At 43.7% G+C, this 21,143-nt stretch overlaps 1 protein-coding gene across 1 annotated transcript in view; it reads left to right on the top strand.

Moving 5' to 3' along the window:
* Positions 1-608: 608 nt before the first annotated feature.
* Positions 609-21,143, top strand: part of UTP20 (UTP20 small subunit processome component) — a 66,005-nt gene continuing 45,470 nt past the window's right edge. Inside the window, exons 1-19 of the mRNA XM_054203800.1 lie at positions 609-752; positions 1,389-1,469; positions 2,284-2,350; positions 2,548-2,680; positions 3,178-3,366; positions 4,861-4,942; positions 5,984-6,121; positions 6,510-6,665; positions 8,304-8,450; positions 8,966-9,100; positions 10,656-10,733; positions 11,470-11,648; positions 14,177-14,332; positions 14,834-14,922; positions 17,396-17,501; positions 18,729-18,879; positions 19,306-19,368; positions 19,699-19,857; positions 20,794-20,870. Coding sequence (XP_054059775.1) covers positions 708-752; positions 1,389-1,469; positions 2,284-2,350; positions 2,548-2,680; positions 3,178-3,366; positions 4,861-4,942; positions 5,984-6,121; positions 6,510-6,665; positions 8,304-8,450; positions 8,966-9,100; positions 10,656-10,733; positions 11,470-11,648; positions 14,177-14,332; positions 14,834-14,922; positions 17,396-17,501; positions 18,729-18,879; positions 19,306-19,368; positions 19,699-19,857; positions 20,794-20,870 — 2,231 coding nt within the window. The 5' untranslated portion in view covers positions 609-707. The remainder of the gene's footprint in view (positions 753-1,388; positions 1,470-2,283; positions 2,351-2,547; positions 2,681-3,177; positions 3,367-4,860; positions 4,943-5,983; positions 6,122-6,509; positions 6,666-8,303; positions 8,451-8,965; positions 9,101-10,655; positions 10,734-11,469; positions 11,649-14,176; positions 14,333-14,833; positions 14,923-17,395; positions 17,502-18,728; positions 18,880-19,305; positions 19,369-19,698; positions 19,858-20,793; positions 20,871-21,143) is intronic.

The following is a 21,143-nucleotide window of genomic DNA, read 5'->3' as shown; positions in this document are numbered from 1 at the left end:
GAGAGGTGCTCCAGCCCTCTGATCATCTTCATGGCCCTCCTCTGGACCTGCTCCAACAGGTCCATGTCCTTCTTACGCTGGGGGCCCCAGAGCTGGACACAGTGCTCCAGGTGGGGTCTCACCGGAGTGTAGTACAGGGGCAGAATTTGCTCCCTCCCGCCTCCTGGCCACGCTTCTTCTAATACTAACCCTATTAGTATATCTCAGTTAATACTAATCATTTGCTCTCGTGTGAGGATTGAGTTTGTGTGTACTTTGTCTGGGATGAGGGGGGGTTTCTCTGAGCTCTGGACAAAAGTCCGCACTAACACCGGGGCTGGGCAATGGCCATTTTGGGCCGAGCCACCAATGCCGCGCTGAGGGCTGCGCTCTCCCGCACAACCTTTTCTCCCCGGCACCGGCTTCTCTTCCTCGGGCCCCGCTGGGGCCTCCCTCCGCTACCGGGAGGTGATCTGCTCTGCCCAGCACCCCCAATGTAAGACGGCGGCAGACGTCCCTCCCTCCCTTCTCCAGACTCTGCCTCTGCCTCCGCCTCCCGCTCTGCCCGGCCCCCGCCGCCCGCCCCTTCCGCCGGCGGGCCCGCCCCCTCCTCCTCCTCCTCCCGGCAGCCCGTGGTCGGCATGGCGGCGCCCGGCGCTTAGGCCCACACGTGTGGCAGTCGGTGTGGGGCTGAGCCACGCCGGGGGGTGCCCGGGCTGCCCGCCGCCATGAAGAACAAGTCCTCAGCCCACAAATCGGGGAACACGCACCGGGTGAGCGCCCGCCCCGGCTCTCCGACGCTGGTGGCCCGGGGAAGGGTCTTTAGGTTTTCGCCGTGGGATGTTCGTTTCATGGTGGTGCCCGGCTCCGGGAGGAGGCCTGAGGGCGGGTGGTGCGGCGGGGCAGCGGGAGCTGAGCCACCCCAGCCCCGGTCCGGCCTCTCTTCCCCCCGCTGCTCCCCCGCCTCTCCCTGGGCCGGGTCACCGTCCCTGACACGCCGCAGGCACGCCACGCTGTAGGAAACTGACACAATTTAATAAAAAAAAAAAAAAAGCGATATCCAGCGCGGGTATTAACCAAGGCGTTGTTTCAGGAAAATCAAGAACCGGGCAGTTTGTTGAAATCCGGGTAGATTTCTCCGCGTCTGTTTCAGCGTGTTGCGGAGAGGCGTGGGCTGCGAGCCTTGGTTGTGCAGAGCGAAGGGGGAGAGGGTCAGTCATGCTCGTGGGCATTTTAAGCATTTTTTGCCTTAAAATTCTAGTAGGATTGTTTGCAGATTGACGCGTGCTGTTTGGCAGCCCATCTTCAGGAGGGGGGTTTCTGTTAGCAGTGGATGTGCAGCTGAGAGGGACCGAGAAGGGCTGTTCTCAGAATTGAGCAAGAAACACGTATGTGCTTTTGTTTTATAGTTTCTCACCTTTTCGGAGCGCTTAAGCAATGTTAACATCGATATTATTCATCGGATTGACAGAACTGGAAGCTACGCTGAGGTGAGAACAGCCATTGCTGTCATTTTCGGAAATCGCATCACAAGTAGATACACTCCATGAAAGATTCACTGAAGAAACTTATTCACGAGAAAACTGGAAAGAAGCACCTGGAAGAGTTACTTTTCCTGGTTCATGCTTTGTTCCCCTTTACTTTTTGACCTGCTTCACAGCATTGCCATACAGACTCGTTGACAGTGCCACCCTGATGGCTTCCATTCCATATGGCTGGTGGGCCTGTGGGTGTTTCTGAGTGTGGAAGATGCTGCTGTGTCAATCAGCAGGCCTAGGTTCAGACCTGCAAAGACTTACGGGTGCTGCGTAGTTGCCATACTCACAGCATTTGTACAAAGTGCGTGCATGTGTCTTTATAGATCGTAAAGAAGGGTCATCTATGTGTGTCCCGTAGATCATCATTGTGAATATATCGCTTTGCAGGGTATTACCTCCTGGCCTGCTGGATTGTTTTTCTGAACTTCCCACTCAATAGCTGTGAGGATGCCAAAAGAAATCCCAAAGCATTTGTGCAGGGTGGGCTGTGGCTCAGCATCTAAGGCCAGTCGACTGAGATCTAAAGAGCAATTATGTAAACAAATCCTGTCACCAGAAAATATTTTCAAATGTGTTTTGAATATAGAAAGAGAAGTCTTATTTTCAGGGGAATTCCATAGCCCCTTCTGAAGTGAAGTCATCAAGATTTCTTGAAATATTCTTAAAATATTTAAGGCACTTGATAGTTTTCTTCATTTGAACCTCTCATCTTTGCAGGCTACATTCACTAGGGTCGGTAGCTATTATTTTGTCTTTGTTTTGACAGGAGGTTGAAACCTACTTTTCTGAAGGACTACGGAAATGGAGGGAACTGAACCTCACTCAGCATTTTAGTATGTCACTTTTATTTATGCTTCCTGCTTTTCTTTGACTGTTAAAATATGTTTCTTCTGCATCCAGAGCCCAATGGGAGATTTTCTATTGACTGTTTTTTGGGTTGGGCTCTGGAGAGCTTATTATTCTTCAACATTCTACACGTCTACCAGGAACTGGACTAGTTTTCAGGGGTTCTCTTTTGTGTTTCAAACAGTGCAATTCTACAATGAAGTGGCCAACAAATGCCAGTCCTTCAACCAGCTGGTCTATTACCAGAATGCCATTGTGCAGAGCTTGAAGACACATTTGCAGGTCAAAGGCAGTCTTGCTTATCAACCCCTACTAGAGTAAGTATATGGTGACAAAATGTAGTCAGAAGTCTTGGCATTATTACAAGTAAGCATGAGTCCTGTTGTGAGTGTTCTTTTTCTTTATTGTACCTGAGGAAGATACAGCAATGCGATGCCCCAAGTGGTCGTATTTCCCTGATAGAGCTTTATGGTTCTAAGTCTTAAAAAAAAAAACCACAAAAAACCAAAAACTATGACAAGGCAAGCAGATTAGCCTGAGTGTTTACTGATTGTCAGACAGAATTTTAATGTGCTTTGTTTGATGTTCATCATTTATGTCTTCTTGTTTACTGTTACCTGCTTGATTTTTTCAAAATCATAAGATTCTTGCTATCCACAGCTGCCCAGCAGGTAATATTTAAATAAAAGGGAGAAGTAAAGGTGATGCTTGTCTTTTTTCCAAAGAGACTGTGCTGGATTATGCAGTGTTTGACTGGATTTTTATTGGTTTGTTTTTGAAATGCACTAACACTGATGTATTTTCTGAAACACAGTCTAGTGGTGCAGCTGGCTCGAGATCTTCAGGCTGATTTCTATCCTCACTTTCATGACTTTTTCCTGGCTACCACCAAGTTATTGGATACACAGGACACAGAGCTGCTGGAATGGGCTTTTACCTCCCTTTCCTACCTCTACAAATACTTGTGGAGATTGATGGTGAAGGATATACACAATATATACAGGTAAAAACAGTGTTTAATGTCTGTCTTGATCAGTAGTTATTAATTGCTATAGAAATGTAAATGCCACATGAATACCTGGCTTAATGCTTCAGTATACTTGTTAGCATCCTTTCCCTGCTTTCTGAGAGGCTCTGAACCTTGTTACCATACGCAGCTTCTTTGAGATCCTACTGACTTACACAGGCCACTGTATTGGAGGGGGGATGTGGGTTGGGCTGCAGATTTGTGCCTTCAGTCCCCTTTTTTCCTGTGGGGATAGAAGAGGAAGCATCCACATCAGCTGGGTAAACAAAGCTCAGAAAGACACTGGATGGTCAGAGTCGTCTTGGAAAGCTGTGACGAAGTCTAAATTCAACAAAGGTTTCTTGAGTATCTGTCGGGTACCTCAGTCATAGTTGTATCATTTCTGTCTTTCCCAGTTGTGGACGCCTAGACTTGCGACATTGAATGGATTCCTTTTAGTCTTTAATTGTTCCTTCCCTGGTATTTTCCCCTTTATGTTTCTTCCTTCTTCCTGTATGTTTAGTGAGAGAGCAGATGAGGTATGCACAGTTTTGTATGCTTTGAAACTCCTTGCTGCAGGATGCTGTGGATGTGGAAGGTTGGCATAGGTTCAAAGGGAAACTGGCCAAGTTGGAGGGAGTTACCAAATGCGCAGGAGCCACTTCTGGCTTGGGGAGTCCCTGAACTGCAGATGGTTGAAGACTGATTTTGTATGTACTTGCCCTGTTTTAAACCTTTCCCAGGCATCTGCTTCTGGCTGCTGCCGTAGACTGAATACTGGGCTGGGTGGACCTGTGGCCTGACCCAGTGTGACTGCTTGTTCAGTCTTACATTACCGTGGTGGCAGGGCTCTTCTTTTTGCCATAGCCAGTGGGTCCATGTTGGTTCCTCCTAATTTCAATTTGGAACAGATGGAGCAAATGGGGGGTTACAGGTTTCCTCCTCAACCCAGCAAAAGCTGTTGGACATATTGAAAAGACATCTGCTTGGCTGTGAATCCGAGGCACCACTTGCTCTGCACTGAACATACCTGCAACTGTTACTGATACTTGCCAGAGAATCCCAAATATTTATCACCCCTGTAAATTGTATCTTAGATACTTTCAAGTGCACAGGAGAGCCTATTGGCTCAACTGAAGCACAAATCTGGCTTATCAAATCAATTTTGGTTTCGCTTACTGCTGCTGAGAATATATATTGAAAATCTCGGTGCTACAGTTGAATCTGTGTGGATCCAGAGATTTTAGAGGTATTTCTGAATGTGGCTTAATTTGCCTAGCATTGTCATTAGACCTTTGCAAAACTCTGTTCTTTATCCCGGGAGAGTGGGAAGGAATCAAGTTGAGGAGAAGGTACTTGCCCCCTCTAGGAGGACAGATTCTTAGTGTTTGTAAGAAGTGGCAAGGTAAACTGAAAACATAAGTTTTAAAACCACTTGGTGTCAATTCTTGCATTGCCTTTAAGACAATGGATTATTTTGTGTCTTTGTAGCCTGTACAGCACCCTGCTGGCTCACCACAAACTTCACATCAGAAACTTTGCTGCTGAAAGTTTTGTCTTTCTAATGAGAAAGGTAAGTGAGGTGTTTGTACTTTGATGCTATCTCCATTCTGTGGTGGCTCTTGGATTCAATGTGTAATATTAGGTTTTCTGCAAAGAAGGGTTCACAAGGCATGAACTGGCATTCAGCATGCCCTGTGTTGTCATTTTTAGTGAGTGTTTTACTGAGGATGTCGTGTACTTCATATCAGCAGTCCCAAATAGAGGCCTCAGCACTCCCTGTTTTAAGTTAAGCCAAGTGTCTGTGGTTAGTTTATCTAAAATGACTAGAAATGGTAGGGTAATCTAGCAAAAGGGAGGCTTTTGTTTGTAAATGCACGTTTGCTCACTGCCTTTTTCACTAATACTTTAGGGCTTTTGTAGAACTGAAATTCTTCTGGCAACATTTTTGCAGTCCTGAAGATCAGGGTATATAATGTTCCCAGGCAGATCAGTCAAGATCAGACAGCAGCCTTTCATGGAGTAAGGAAAGGGAGTGGTAGTTGTTGGTTTTTATTTAGTCAAAATATACAAAAGCCAGGATTCCTAAGTTGAGAGTCCTTAATGAAGCACATTTGTTTGATTAGTTGTTTTCAGAAATTGCTGAACTTTAAGTCAAATCCTCAGAAATAGGGGGTTTTAAAATCTTGGGCCAGAAGTCCTCGCAGTATTCCCATGTGGTTATAGTTTTTGGATGACTGGATTCTGTGTTCAGCTGGTACGCTTCTCTTTCCACACCAGTGCAGCAACCTTTGTGTTTCAGTTGGGACCAGTTTAATGGTGCATTTATGCGCATGTTTAACTCTAAAATCATAATAATCAAAACCACATATTTCAGCTGCAGTGACCTCAGTAGACCTGTGTACATCTTCGGGGAGGGGGCTGTAATGACTAAAGAGCTGAGTGTTTTTCTCCTTTCAGTTTCCTTGTGTGGTTGCAGAAATAATTAGTTTGAACTGTTAGGGGAAAGCAGGTCTAGGAGAATAATGTGGTGCTGTGGAGCCATTTAATTGCCTCTGTCCATCTGGCAGCTCTTAATAGAAGATAACTTTTTTTTTGTTCTTATGTTTTGTAGGTTTCTGATAAAAATGCAATCTTCAATTTAATGCTTCGTGACCTGGGGGAGCACCCTGAGAAGGTGGAAGGTGTAGGACAGCTATTTTTTGAGATGTGCAAGGGTGTTCGAAACATGTTCCACTCTTGTGCAGAAACGGTAAAGACAAGAAAAGATTGCTGGTTTAAATGTTACTGTAATGGAGCCTTAGGCACTGCTCAGTGAAATCACTGAGTGTTGTCTTGTTCACCTTAGTGGATCCTTGGTGATAAACATGCTGTTCATTACTTAATAGGATCTGACAGCCACCTTCTAAGAATATTATTTGAGATAGGAAGGTTGGTTTTAGTAATTTCTATGCAATGTTCCTATATATTAAATTAGTATTGCTTGCTGGTATTTTGCCTCGTTGGTTTTTTACCTGTAGTCATTTTAGAAAGAATCGCAATCACTGGAATATTTTATCAGTATATTGCACTAACTAATTTTTGGATTGCTAGATGTATTTTCTAAGTATAACGACATGATGTGCTCTTTTCTTGTGCAGGCTTTGAAGTTAATTCTGTTAAAACTGGGGCCTATTACTGAAGAAGAAATTGAACTACCGTGGGTAACTGTAGGAGAAGCCTTTGAGCAGATGATCAGATCAGCTGTGCTCCATATCCATAAGGAGCATTTTGACATTGTCTTTAAGTGCCTGGAGGTACACTGATTTATTTATTTATGTATTTGTTCTATTCATGAGAGACCGAAAAAAGCTCTGTGCATTTACCATGAGAAGTGTTTGTGTCTTATTGACCAGAATTATTTTTTTTTTTTGCTTTGGAAACTTTACAGTGTCATGAGCATGACACTTTTGCACCCTCTTTTGGAAGTTCAGAGTGACCCTGGTGGCTGTGCGGTCCTGTGAGTGAGAAGGGAGCTGCTGTGTGCGAGACTTGGAGCTCAGTCCACGTCTGGGCGAGGAGGTTTTGTAGGATCTGCTTTTGCAGAGACAGACATCACAGGCCCCTTGTTGGAGTGGGAGTGCTAGTACTGGGTTTATATTGCTGAACTAGGTATACTGGTCATTCTAAAACCGCTTAGTGACAGTAAAGGGGAAGCTTTTTGCCCTGCAGCTCTCTTTACAGCAAAGACATGGTCTGAACATGAAGACACAAGTTTAAGCCTCAAAGCCAAGTACTGAAAATCACAGTGTTTTCAGTCCGAGTGTTCCCATGTTGCTGATTGGGGGTTACACTCAGGTTTGAGGGAGCACGGCTGAGTGCTGTGCTGCTGTGTTGAGTCAGGGTGATGTAGAATGATAAGCAAGAGCTTGGCAAGTGTTTTTTACTTACCTCATCAACATTCATATGTTTTTACTAGGAATTGGGATTTGCTAAGGAGGATCAAAACCTCTTGCACTTGACAGCTCTGTGAGTTGTGCTCCTCAGAGGGGTGAAATGGGAAACTGGAAGAAATGGTACATGTGAACTTTAGGGTAGTCCTTCCAGCATGGATAAATAGTCCTGTTTGTTCCTTCTTGAAACTGCCACCCCGTGACCGTCCATAGTTTCCCAGAAAATCACATCTGTTCCTTCTACCTCACCCAGTATGATAGCAGTTGCTGCCTAAGTGTCATTAGCTACAGGATGGTTTGCCACTGGATATTTTGTGTCCCTGGGGTCTGAGTCACTCAGCATCTGCGCTTGTGGTGCTGAAATCTTGGAAATTGGTGATGAAATTCACTTTAATTTTAATAAGGCTTGGTTTTTTACCCTGGGAACCAGTGGGCGCTTGAGGGTATCTTGCTCAGAGGGAAATATTCACATAGTCTATGATAGCTCTCTAAATTGGGTTCAGTTTATAGGATCAAGGACGTGAATTTATATTCCCGGAACAGAAAGGGACAGTAACGGGAGTGATCCAGAGCAGCTCCGTTACCTGTGTAATGTAGATGATATGAATAACCTCTCAAGATCCACATTAACATAATGATGCATGAAGTATAAAAGTACTTATGTTCTGATAATTCCAGTGGAAGCTCGGTGCTTCCATACTGTTGTGGGTCTGGAGCTAAGTATTTCTTTCTCTTCCTCTTTGCTATTTTGTATGTCACGTGTTGGCCTTTCCGGAGACCCTCACCTTGGGAGGTATTTGTGTTTCTGTCCAAAAAATTTGGGATGTGTGGTTTTATACAATGGGAATCACATAGTGTTTCTGCAAGGGTTAGTTTATTGAACATGAACAAGAGAGTCAACAGGAGTTTGTTGGGCAGATGAGATATTTCAAATAGCAGTAAGTGAAACGGGGTCTGATCATTTTCTCTGAAACATTTCGCTTTCCTTTTTTTTTTAAACAGGAGTCGCTCTTAAACTTGCAGAGGAAAATAACTAAGAACAACTGCTGTATGGCTTCAGAGCAGATAGAAAGGGTTCTGCAAGCATATCTGATCCTAGTGGGACATGCACATGGATCCAAAGTCTCACTGCCTGAAGACGTCTGTCAGGTAGGTCAGACCATCGCTTTGGTTGATGTGCCAGAGAGGCATCAATTGAATGTGGGGGAGGTGTGGTCAGCTGAAGCACTCGTATGCATTTCCGATGCATTAGCGGGCTTGGGATTTGAGTTGAGTGAACAGAGACATTTATTGTGAGTATTGCTACCTCTCTGATCCCATGAGAATTTAACTCTGTACTGTAATGCCTGTGTAGCCCTCTTCTAAATGGGCAAGGGAAAAAGCAGACTGCTGACCGTGCTGAGCTGCAGTTCCTGCCCCTGTGGAGGAGACCTAGACGCCCGTATCAATGGTAGAGCAGTTCTACCAGATCCACATACGTTTGACCCCGTTGCGTTCAAATCTAGATTTAGTGCCTTCAAACTTTAACAGGACTGTTAGGATTCATTTCTGTGGGCTGAATCTTAGAACGCCATGCCCTCCTGCTCCAGGGTCTGTCCAGATCATTCAGACCAGACAATCGCTATCTTCATAGGCAAACATCAGTTCTCTGTCTTTCATTGCAGATTTTAATAAAAATGTTGCAAACACCACATCTCTCATCGTCTTGCTGCAAGACCCTGCTGAACGCCATTTCTGCATTGCTGTTGGCTGAGAATGTTTTCTTGCCTGATTCTTTGACCAAAGAAGCTATTGAGAAGGTAACAAAGACTGCTGCTTATAGCAGAATTCTCAGAGTTCAAGTTCCCTAGAGCAGGCTGATTTCAGGACATTCCACTTCAGTCTAGGAAATAGACTTTAAGGTTCCCTTTAGCCTTTTTGCGTAGTTAAGGGAGAAGCTGCCCGATGCCTTTAAATAATGTCTGCTATGGTCTTGGGACTCCTTGAGTGGCTCACACAGACTGCTAGTATAGCAATGCCATTGTGGCAGACATCTTTGCAGTGAAAACCACATTCTGATTCAACCACCTACAGCCTCTGTAGAGAAAGGAGGGAGAACAGAGAAGGGACATGTTCTGCTTTAGGTTATAAAGCAGGTCAGTGAGCTGGACTTAGTGAAAAAAGTACATTTTTCACTAAGCTGCCAAACATTTAGTCAGCATGTATTAGCCTTGTGAACAAGGTTCAGGCAAGTGCAGTTGGAGTTAGAAACTACAGGTGTAGGTGCATTTCAGTACTACTGTTGCTCCTGAAGCATTGACAGGATTAGCTGCATACATTCTTATCAAACGCAGTGTTGCAAAGATTAAAAGGAGATGCTACTATGGAGTCTAATTCTTCAGTTCTTGTGTTACATTATAATTTTGCAGTTTATAGTGTGGACCATAGTTGGCTTTTATATTTTTTATTTATATATATTTTTATATGTTGTACATAGTACATACTTTTTTTTGTAAAGTTTTTTACTTTTATGTAAAGTTTTACATAGTATGTTTACATAGTATATAAAACATAGTATATTTACATACTGTGTATGTAAAAAAATATTTGAAAGATGTCATGTGATATACAGTGGGAAAATAAGGCTGTTGCAATTCTTTAAAAAAGATCAAATTTCATGGGGTCTTCAGTGTTGGCTTGTGTTAAAGTAAGGTTAGTTCTGTCAGTGTCATGAGTCCAGTTTTGCTCAGGAGACGTGGTCCTTCAAACATTCGAGGATGTTTGTGGGGGCTTCTGTAAAACTGGACTAGGCTTAAGGCTGTCCTTTTCTGAAGGGTCTGGGGAAAGGAGATCTGGGTGTGTATTTCTATGTTGCACATCTCAGTGTTGAGGACCGCTGTTCTTGGATATCTCAAAGGACTGTTCCTATCCTGAGTACTTTAGAAGCACAGAGGTTGTCTCTGCCCATGATGTGGTAAACTTTCTGCAACCTGCTACACTGGAAAAATGCTGAGTTGAAAGGTCTTTTGGGCCTAAGCTTTTTCCTACCAGTTAGTGTGTCTGTGCTGCAGTCTTAGAACTTTCGGCTTCTATTTTCCACATCACACTAAAGGAATACCTAAGCTGTCTTTGTACAGAGCCAGCTTGGATCCAGCAGAGTTTGTTAAAGGACTGTGTCAGCAGGGTTTGTTAAAAAGGGCTGTGCTTTTCTGTACCTGAATTGTCACTGGAAACAGCATTACTGTGTTCTGAACTAATAAGCCCTGCTAGCTGTGAACAGAGAGCCAGGCTGGGTGTCTCAAAAAACGTGAAAAAATGTGCCATGGATAATGGAGAGTTGACTACGAAATGTCTCTTGTTAATGTGTTCCTGCAGGTATTTGCAAGTGGATTTGAACGGCGCTTTCTTTTGGACTTCTCTGAAGCGATGTTCGCAATGAAGCAATTTGAGAGGGTAGGTGGACGCTTTAGTGCATTTTGTTTATTTTTGTTGCCAAAAGGAGCAACTGGGAAATCTGTAATATATTTACCTGCCTTGTATGCCGAAGCACTTTGTGTATTTACATGATGTTTATTTAAACTTCTGGCATGGTCTGGTAAGAACGAAAGAGGTTACTTAAGCCATTGTGTTGAAGCTTGCAAATGTTGCTCAGGGTTGGAGAAGGTGCCGGGTATCTATGGTCAAAAAAAGAAGCTTGTCTGTTAGGAATTAAAGGGGTGGGCTTGTTATGGATGGGATGAAAAGAAGGAGTTCTGGAGAAAGTAAGTGTAAATGATGATCTCCAGAGGTCCCTTCCAACCCTATGATTCTGTGAAGAGTAAGTGATGCCTGATAGGTCAGGCTGGAACTGGTGATATGGGAGGAATCAAGTTAGTTAGATGAAGTGGGAGGTGAAAGTGAAGTCGGGGATCTGGAATGTCCTAATGAGACTAGATTTGTGGAAAACTGAGTTTTTACATCAAATCACTGTCCCTGCTGGGGTAAGAGGATGTCCGTGTGCTGGTGACTTGGGACACCAGGACTGATAAGTCTGGTGGTTTGCTGGCTCATTTTTGAGTGTTTGGATTCCTCTGTGGGTGGTGGTGTGTGGTTGTTTGTTGTGGGGTTTTTTTGTGGATTTGATCACAGTTAGAGACTTGCCAATCCTTGACTTTATTCTTTTTTTTTTTTTTCTCCCCCCTCCCTTCAGCATTTTCTTCCGTGCTTTCTGGAGTACATTGAGCATTGCTTCTCTGGCACAGACGCTGTCACAAAGGATGAGGCAATGGCAATTCTGGCTAAACTCATTCTGGTGAAGGCAGAGCCTCCTACCATTGGTTCAATGGCATTTGAAAAGTATCCTCTCATTTTCACTGAATCACCCGTCAGGTGAGACTTCTCAAGTTTAGCAAACGCTAGACGTGTCTGCCTGGCCTGAAGGTAGTGCAGAGCTACATAAAAGTTGCCTCCCCAGTATTTGCTGGAGTTGCGTAAATGGCAACGTTGCTGGCAGATTTGCAAACCAAGTGATACGGTAGGATCCCATTGTTCTTTCTGAGATTATTTGAGAAGAGTTACTGCTCTGGAAAGGTTATCACTGATGTGAAAAGACTGGTAAGTAGGTTGCAGTAGGTGTGTGATGAGGATTTGTTACACCAAGATGCATGCTGCACCCTTGGGCAGTTAATCTTTGTCCTGAGTGCTGCAGTCCAGGTTGTCATCATTACTAACCTCCTGCCTGTGCCCCTTCTCTCTTCCCTGTATTACGCATATGTCTTGTCCAGGAGCTTTCTTGGCAGCAGTACTATAGTCTTACCATTGAGCACAGCTGGGTGCAAAAGGGCACGTAATTAATCCAGGTACAGCACTGTGCTGGCACAGCTTGACTGCTGCTAGTTGCAAAGCTGGCTTGGTTGCAATGAAGTGGTTGCTTTCCCCCTGGAGCCTTTTTGGAAAGATTTGGAGTAACCACTGTCAAGCGCAGAATGACCGTTGCTAATCTACTGATACCAATTGTTCTAATCACTCTAGCTCAGATAATTCAAAACTTTCACCAGCAGCGTGGTGACTTGTATTGCCTTTTGTGTAAGGTTTTATCTTTCCTAAAAGCAATCCGCTCTGTGGGTTTTTCCTATTTTTATTTAATAGAGTGGAGGTATTAGGGTTTTAAGGAACAGAAGGTTGAGTCAAAAGAATTAAATTTGGTTTTCTTCCCTTGTTTTCTTTGCCTGTTGATCTTTCTGTATTTGCAGTGGTACAGAGTACATAGCTCAGAGAGCCTTGGTCCTACTTGGGAATTTTTGTGCTCCTGCAATGTCAGTGATAGAAATTAGGGCTGGGAGACATCTCAAGAATTGCATACCCCATCTCCTACCTAGGATGGAATTAGCAAGTCCTGAACCAGTCCTGAAAGATGTCTGACCAAATTGTTATTAAATATTCCAATTCTGGAAATCCCAAGCTGCTCCTGGCAGTCTGTGCCAGTACTTTCCTGGTGTTATGGTTACAAAGGTGTTTGGGGTTTTTTCGTTGGGGTTTTTTTTCCCAGTCTGAAATGAACTAAACTTCCTTTAGTGCAGCTTACATCCATTGCCACTTATCTTATCTGCACCTGCTGGAGAGGGTGCAGCAGAGAGCTACCAAGATGATTAGGGGACTGGAACACCTCTCTTATGAAGAAAGGCTGAGGGATTTGGGTCTCTTCAGTCTGGAAAAACGACGGCTGAGGGGGGATCTTATCAACACTTATAAATACTTAAAGGGTGGATGTCAGGAGGATGGGGCCAGGCTCTTTTCAGTGGTGCCCAGTGACAGGACAAGAGGTGACGGGCACAAACTTGAGCATAGGAAGTTCCACCTAAACATGAGGAGGAACTTCTTTATTTTGAGGGTGGCAGAGCACTGGAGCAGGCTGCCCAGAGAGGTGGTGGAGTCTCCATCTCTGGAGACATTCAAAACCCACCTGGACGCTTTCCTGTGCAGCCTGCTCTAGGTGACCCTGCTCTGGCAGGGGGGTTGGACTGGATGATCTCCAGACGTCCCTTCCAACCCTATGATTCTATGATCTTATCTGCGGGGAACATAAAGAGCAGATTATTTCTTACTCCTTGCATCCAGCTTTTACAAATAACAGGCTTTGATCATCCGAAACACCTGAAATAGTCTTTCTCTGGACCAACAATCCTAATTCATAGAATCATAGGATAGTTAGGATTGGAAGGGACCTTTAAAGGTCATCTAGTCTAACCCCCTCTGCAATGAGCGTTCACTGAGGTTTATCTCATAAATTTTGTTTCTTAAACCTCTAATGATTCTTGATGAAGTCTTTTTGTTAGCTTCTGTATGTCGTGAAGGGTGGAGCCTATGCAGGCTTCTAGCTGTGGTCTTGCAAGCACTGGGTGGAATGGAAAGATTGCAGTCCATGGGGTGTGAAGTACTCCTGTTCATATGTTCCAGTATGGTGTCAACCCTTTCTGCCTGCAGATAGGCTTGTTGATTTGGGCTCAGCTTATGATTCCTTTTAAGTTCCCAAACTTTTACCTCACTGGTTGTTTTCTGTCATCCGTTAGTCCGTCTATGTCAGTGTGATCATGGTTTATTAAGAGTAATCACAGTGATGGCTCTCAGGTGCTCCTAGAGACCTTATGTCCTAATTGTGAAGGTGCCCAACTGAGAACTATTGTCTTTCCTTTTTGTTTGAAGTTGAAATAAATAACTGAAATTTCTTGAGGGCCGTGTTTTGTGCTCCTCAGCATGGCTAGATGATGCTTTATGCTGTGGAGGACATTAAAAAGAAAAGAATCCCTTGGGTTGTCCAAGTCCTTTTTGTTAGAAGTAACAAATATAATCATGGGAGGAAAAGGAACAATCTCTGATACAGAGCGGTGGGTTACTAAAAGGTTTGGGTTTATTTTTAGCTCTAATACAAGGCAACAAACCAACAAAAGACAAGGAGGAAAGGCAGAAGTACCAGTGTTGGAGCATGTGCTGTCTTTAATCCATTTACCAGAGAAGGAAGACATCACTGACCTTTCACAGCCTTGGGTTGCCTTGGTTGTACTGCCACATATTAGGTAAGTGATCTTCTAAAGTACTATTGTCATGTATTTCTGTGATACTGTCTAGTTCACTGTCTGTCAGAATTCATTTTACTTAAGGGAAGGACAATAATTAATAACCCTAGTTTGGGGAAACTGGGTTTAGAAGGTGAAAAAAAATGCTGTGTGGAAATACGTTAAGTCAATACTAAAGTCAGGAATAGAATATCAGTTTCTTGATTGCCTACTTGACATGTTTCAGTTTCTGTGTTTTAAGCACGGTACTCTCTAGAGGACTAGACAGGGTTTTTTTCCAATAAATATGGTGTTCTTGTATGGAAGGAATAGTTGGAAAGAAGGTGTAATGAATGCTATGACTTAAATTGTGAATTGGAAATAGCAAAAATGGTTTGCTGCTGGTTTCAAACTTGGGGTGAGCTATCTGTAATATAATACAAGACAGATGTGAATGAAAGCTTTCATACGTGTGCAGGTGTCAGTGTAACAGATAAAAGTCTTCCCATTTATTTTGGACAGACCAATGGACAAAGAAAACATTCTGCCCCATGTGACAAGTTTTACAGACTCTCTCTTCACAGCTATTGACAAAGGAAGCCTCTGCAGAGGTCAGTTATTTCCTGTTTATCTGCTTTTTGTTGATATAGAAAAAAAGAATTATAAAGCAGTTTTTCTGGTGACACAAGGCATGAAAATGAATAGCAGTAGCACTGTACCCAAATTTATTGACCAGCTCAAGTAAAACTAGAAAAGCAAAGCCTGGGGGAAACAACCCCCAGGAAATGATTCTGCACTTACTGTTGATAATAGCAATGGGGTGGCAGATGTTCTGCAAAGTGGAGGATGGAGATAATTGGGAAGAAGAAAGTGAGAAAAAAGAGGATGGAAATCAATCTAAACCAGATCCAGGCTGAAGCAGTCGAATGAAGGAGAGTCTGTTGACTCCCAAGCTCCTATTAGACTATTTCAAACCTATAGTGCAAAGTTTGGGACATTACCATCTCTGACCTAAGTGACAGCACCAATTCTAAATGCTGCATCTTTCCTACAGGCATGGGTTGTGACTGGTTGTCTTCCATCTGGCCAAAAAAAAAATAAAACAACAACAACAACAAAAAAAAAGTTTTAACTTAGTTTTCATTGGGCAGGGCAGTTGTTACTCAGACAGATTGCAAGTATTCGGCCTTGTGCCAAATCTGAGCAAGTACTGGAATGCCCCGGGTTCAGTGTTCATTGTTCCTTGGTTTGAAAGGGCTTGTCTGGAGTCTGGCCTTTTCCCTTTATAATCCCTTTATTAACATTCCTAAATGTCTCCACCAATTGGCTCTGTTGCTTTTTCTTCTCTACTCTGTTCTTCTCTACATACTTGTCAAGCATGGTCTTTTTGGACTTGGCCCTTTCTTCTATACTGTTTGAAGGATGTGATTATTTTAGTGTCAATGTACTTATTCTAAAAAAGGAGTGCCCAAACCTTCTTTTCTTGGGTCTCATCTTTGGTGACAGTAGTTGCCGCTCTGCACCAGCTCTGCGCGTATGCAAGAGGCACGTTGTTACTTCTCCATTTACCCATAAGAGAAAACAAATGCAGTCTCAGTCCTATGCTCCTGCCTCCTATTGCCCCATCTTTGCTTAATTTTTCCTCACCCTCCTCCCAAACTAGTGTTTCTGGACACTTTCTTCATCCTCTGCCATTCTTCCCGGCTCCACAATCTCTACAATTTCTTCACCTTCTACTAGGACTCCAGTCTCTTCTTTCTTCCTGTGCAAGGCAGGCCCCAGCTCTGTGCTCCCTATTTGACCTGCATGGCCTCTGTAGCCTGAGGCAAAGTACGAGTCCCAGAACTGGGTGGTTTTCTGCAGTTGCTGTGGAGTGCAGGGAGGCTGGCTTGTGAACTGGGACAGAGCAACGGCAAGTTACCCCTGGCAGCTGCTTAGGGGTAACTGCCTGTGTAGAGGTGCTTACCCTATTGATCATGTAGTTGTGTCCACAGTGAGGTGGGAGCTGCTATCTTTGTCCATCACAGATGTACTACTAGATGTATGCAGATTACAGTTTGGGAACCTGTACCCTTACACTATAGATGCAGAAAGCTTCATCCTGCCATTACTTGCTGTTTCTTCTCCTCTCTGAGGAGCTCCTTATGGAGGTTAATGGTCAGCAGGTTCGACACACACCTGGGGTATGAAGCAACTTGGAATAGAGGGATGTTTTCAAAGGAATAAGTGGGAAATGAATGCTCACTTCCCCTTCTTTTCCATGGCAGCTGGCAGTATGTAAGAAAATTATATCCTTTAAAAACTTTCTTCAGTTTGCCTGGTTTAGGAACAGTGTTTCTTCTGCTTGGAGAGAGATGAAGGAGAGAAGAATTTTTATATATTTTTTTTAAACAACCTACTTCCTAACTTGGGAGTGGCAGGGGAAAGCAATTGCCCTTCACCTTTCTTGCCTGGACGGGCTTTGGCTCTCCTGTGCTTCTGGGAAACCCTCCATCTCTAAAGGAGGCTAAGAGGTTCAGGAAGGAGACGTGATTGCTGCAACAAAATTCAGCAAAAACCTTCCATTCGCTAATAAATATTCAGTATTTAAGTACGTGGGACAGCTTTGAAGATCTCATACACTAGCGTGTTGCCGAAGCGCCAAAGTTTATAGGCACCTGTGTGGTAGCATCAGTATATAGGTTTGCTGCTATTTTCCTGCATTCGTATCAATTTGGGTAACATTTCTTCATTTCTAAGTGCTGTTTGTAGCATAGAGCTGTCTGAGACTCCTGCAGCAGTGCTTAGCTCCAGATCTCTGCTCCCTCTGTACGTGGGTGTGATGGAAACAGATGCAAACTGGGAGCTGCTCGAGCTTTCAATGCTGGCTCCCTGGAGTAGGCATTTACTTTGATAGCCAGAGGAGCATTTCCTTTATGGGTTATGATGATGATAATTAGAAAATAAACGTGCCAGTTCTTGGACCCATATGTTACCCTATTTCTCTGACTTCAGCCATTTCAGGATGGGCATGCACCATACAAAACACAAGTCATTGAGAGCTGAGTAAATACACAGGCTGTTCTTGTTCTCTCTCTGCTCCAGGAAGCCTGTTTGTGGCCTGCCAAGCTGTAAGTACTCTTCTTAGTTTGGCGGAGTCTTCTGAAATACTCCATTTGTTACCTGTGGAGCGTGTCAAGAGCTTACTGGCGTAAGTAAACTCTGCCTGTTATGTGATCCTTTGTGATTGTCCTTGGTAAAGCAAAGAGTTGGCTTTACCTTTGTGTAGGGGCTTGTTAAATGCCTCTTTGTGTGTTGCTTGTTCTGTTAGGCCGGCACGTTGCTTCAGTACTGTGGTTGTGTAAGGTAGCGGTGTTGTAGGCTCTCTTTGTTTGGAGAACCAGGTAGATGTAGTGCCTGTTCAGTGACGTTTTCTGTGCAAACTGAAGCTTTCTTAGACAGCTGCAGGGTAGTGTGTCAGATAAGTTGGTTCTGGTTTTACTTTGGAGTGCTACGCGTAGTAACTGTGTCTTACATAATAACGATAAAAGAGACAGCAGCAGCTCTTTCTGAGTTGTTTCAAAAGCCTGAACTTCGGCAGTCTGCTAGTGGTGTTGGGATTCCACCGTGTCCTTACATACCATGTGTGTGCTTGCTCCACAGTGGTATGCTCTGTTTTATTTATTGTAACTCTGTTCCACTTACAATTAGCACACATAACTGAGTGGCTGGAGGGATCGAGGGAGACCGTTGATCTGTCTCCAGCAAATTCTGCGGAACTTGCCATCTCCCATCACTGTTGGGCTGGAGCATCTCCAAGTCTTTGGTGGCTTGAACTTCAAAACATCCTGCTCAGTTAGGAAATTGTGGTGTCCATGTCTGAGGCATGATGGAGATGAAACAGCTTGCCCAGATCAGGCAGGAAGTGTTGGCAGAGTGCTTCAGTCTACTGTTCTTCTGCCAGCTTTGGGCTGGGGGTGAGAAACCCACTTGGAGCAAGGGATGTAAGATAGCAGAAGGGGGCTTCCCTGTGGGCAGGCAGCACTCCTGGTGTCTCGCCTAAGTCTAGATTATTTCTTTTTTGTTGAAGCTGATCACTGACTGGGCACCTGGGCAGTAATAGCAGCCCTTGTCTGATCTCTGCATATTTGTTTTCTGCAGCTGTGGGGGGGGCCCAGCCTGCTATCCCCAGCTTGACAAGTCTGATTAATACAAAGGAGGAGTCTCATGCCTCTTGGGCTGGCATAGGTGATTGGGCTTTGAGGTTGCAAGCCAGCATGCTGGTGAAGCCTGTCTTCATTGGCCTGCTGGTGCCAGCAGAGTCTGAAGTCATGTGGAATTTTCCCTTGATATTGTTATCATCACTACTGCCTTATTTTCAAATATCTGTATTATTGTAGTGCTTTCTATATGCTAATAAAACACTCTGTTGTTCTAGCACTTTCCCTTCGGACCCCTCTGCATTGCTGCTAGCTGATCTCTATTACACGAGGTTGGCATTGTGTGGATGCCAGGACCCCCTTTCCCAAGGGAACCTGATGGACTTGTTTGAGAAGTTGCAACCTAATATTTCCACTGGTGTTTCCAAGGTGATCTACTTTCTTGAGCATGTGCAAGATGATTTGTATTTTAGCAATGCAATTTAAGTAAACTGAGTTAAATGACAAAGGCTAAAGGAGAAACAGGAGACTAAGTAAAGCAATTACTTCTGTAGTATCCGTTTAGGACTGTGTCCATTTCTAAGAGGCTGTTGTGGGGCATTAGTTAACAGAGGTTAACTTTTAGCACTAGGAGGCCTGCCTTTTTCCTAGAGGTGAATCAGAGCAGGAGCCTAATGTATTCATTTTGAATTGCCTGCTAGACTACAGGAACTCATCTGTTTCTCAGCTCTGGGAGGAACCTAGTGAAATCGGCCTCCTGTGCAAAACATTAACTTCTGTGTGTGTGTGTATGTTTCTGCATGTGTGGCCTGTGTTCTCTGGCATGCTTCTGATATGTGTTTCCACTTTGGATAGGTCCGACTGTTGACTGTCCGAATTCTAAACCATTTTGAGATTCCACCTTCTACACAGACTGAGGTAGGGCTAAAACATTTCACTTAACATTTCGAAGCCATCTTTGCTTGATGTTGTGTGTGAACTGTTTTCCACTTTGCAGAAACAAAGCATGTGTCTACTAGAGGTGGTTGTCTGCTTTTGTGCTTTCACATTCCAGTTCTATCTCTTTGTCCCCCTGCCTCCTGATGTTTTCAGATGTTTTAGTTTTGATGCCTAAGTGGTGGAAAACAGAGCAAGTCCCTCAACTTTGTTCTTTGGTCCAAAATGGCTGGGACTCTGTTTCGTTTTGTTGAAATTCCTTTCAATGAGAAAAGGATACTCTAACAAAATGCATGTCACTTGTTTGTTCAGGGTGATGGCACAGGGGAACTCCAGCCCGTGTTTGCCACATTGCTCCAAGCAGAACTTGTGCCAGCAACAGTGAATGATTACAGAGAGAAACTTCTTCATTTGAGGAAATTAAGATATGATATAGTGCAGTCTGCAATACCAAGTGCATCTTTGCAGGAGGTAAGTAGTTATTGTCAAAAAGCAATTGTCGCGTTCCATATTCCAGTTGTCCTTGGAACTATTGTGTTCTCTTGAATATTTAGTAGAACAGCGGTATCTAGATAAATGACCCACAACCAGATTCATCAGGTTTTGATGTTATGGAAAGGAAGACAAACCATTCCAGGGAGGAGTGAGTCATGAGCAAATTTAAAATCATGACCTTGCCATACTCTCAGCATGATTGAACGTTGGTAGATCTCCTGTTGGCCACTGGAGAGCCTAGCCTCTGGATCTTGCTGCAGGGTGAAAATCTAGTATGCTTGTGGCTGTTGAATCTCCTCTGCTGCTGGGCTAAAGGGGACCTCACTTTCTAGATGTTGGAAGGGTCACGGTTTTACTAGTTAAATTATCATGGATTTGGTGGGAAGTTTGTTTGTTTTTTTTAAATTATTTTGTGGCTGTTACTGTACCTATATAACTTTTTTACCTTGAATTGTAAGCTCCTTGTGAGGGTTGTAGGTCAGTCTTACTGCATGTGGGTCAGCAAGGAACCAGTCTAGAGGACATACTTCTACACCTAGTGCAATAAAGACTCCTCAAGGCAAACTTTCCTCTTTCTGAGGTCCCTAATGCTCCTGTGGCACCCCTGAAGTTCGAGAGGGAGGCAGGCAATCCAGATCTGCTGTGCTGAACTGTTTTTTTGCCCATTTGTGGTATGTAGGTATGTGGACTAGATCTCAGTGCGGCTTTTACAGCAAATGGTCTCTAGATTTCCTCGTGCAGCTATGAAACAAAGAATGGTGATGTGCGTGACTTGCTTCATTACTTGTAGTGCTTCTGAGAACTTCTTTGATCAAAGTTTCCTCTTTGAGAGGAAAAAGGTTAGAAGAGGTTGTTTGGTCTTTAACTATTGCTTTTTACATCTCAACAAGATGGTATTGTATGTCATTCTAGGTGCCTCTTCGGTATTTATTGGGAATGCTTTATATTAACTTCAACCCTCTCTGGGATCCTGTAATTGAACTCATAACGTGAGTATGTGCGGTTGGATGCTGCAATCTGTGGTTATGTTACAGAACATTCCTTCCATTGTTCTGTGAACAAAAGCTGAGATAAAAATGTTCGATTCAGAGCAATCTGTGCATGAGAACCTTCATGTGAAATCTTCTGAAATGAATTTGATCTCTCAAATCGCAACCTGTGTAGACTCTTTACTTTTTAACTTAGTTTCTGATTTTTCTTACTATTAAAGGGAGCTAGCAACAAATATAGTCAAATAGCATCAGAGTTTTGAGTCAAAGGTA

Source organism: Rissa tridactyla, chromosome 1, assembly GCF_028500815.1.
Source record: "Rissa tridactyla isolate bRisTri1 chromosome 1, bRisTri1.patW.cur.20221130, whole genome shotgun sequence".
Lineage (NCBI taxonomy): Eukaryota > Metazoa > Chordata > Aves > Charadriiformes > Laridae > Rissa > Rissa tridactyla.
This window is presented reverse-complemented; position numbering and strand designations above follow the sequence as displayed.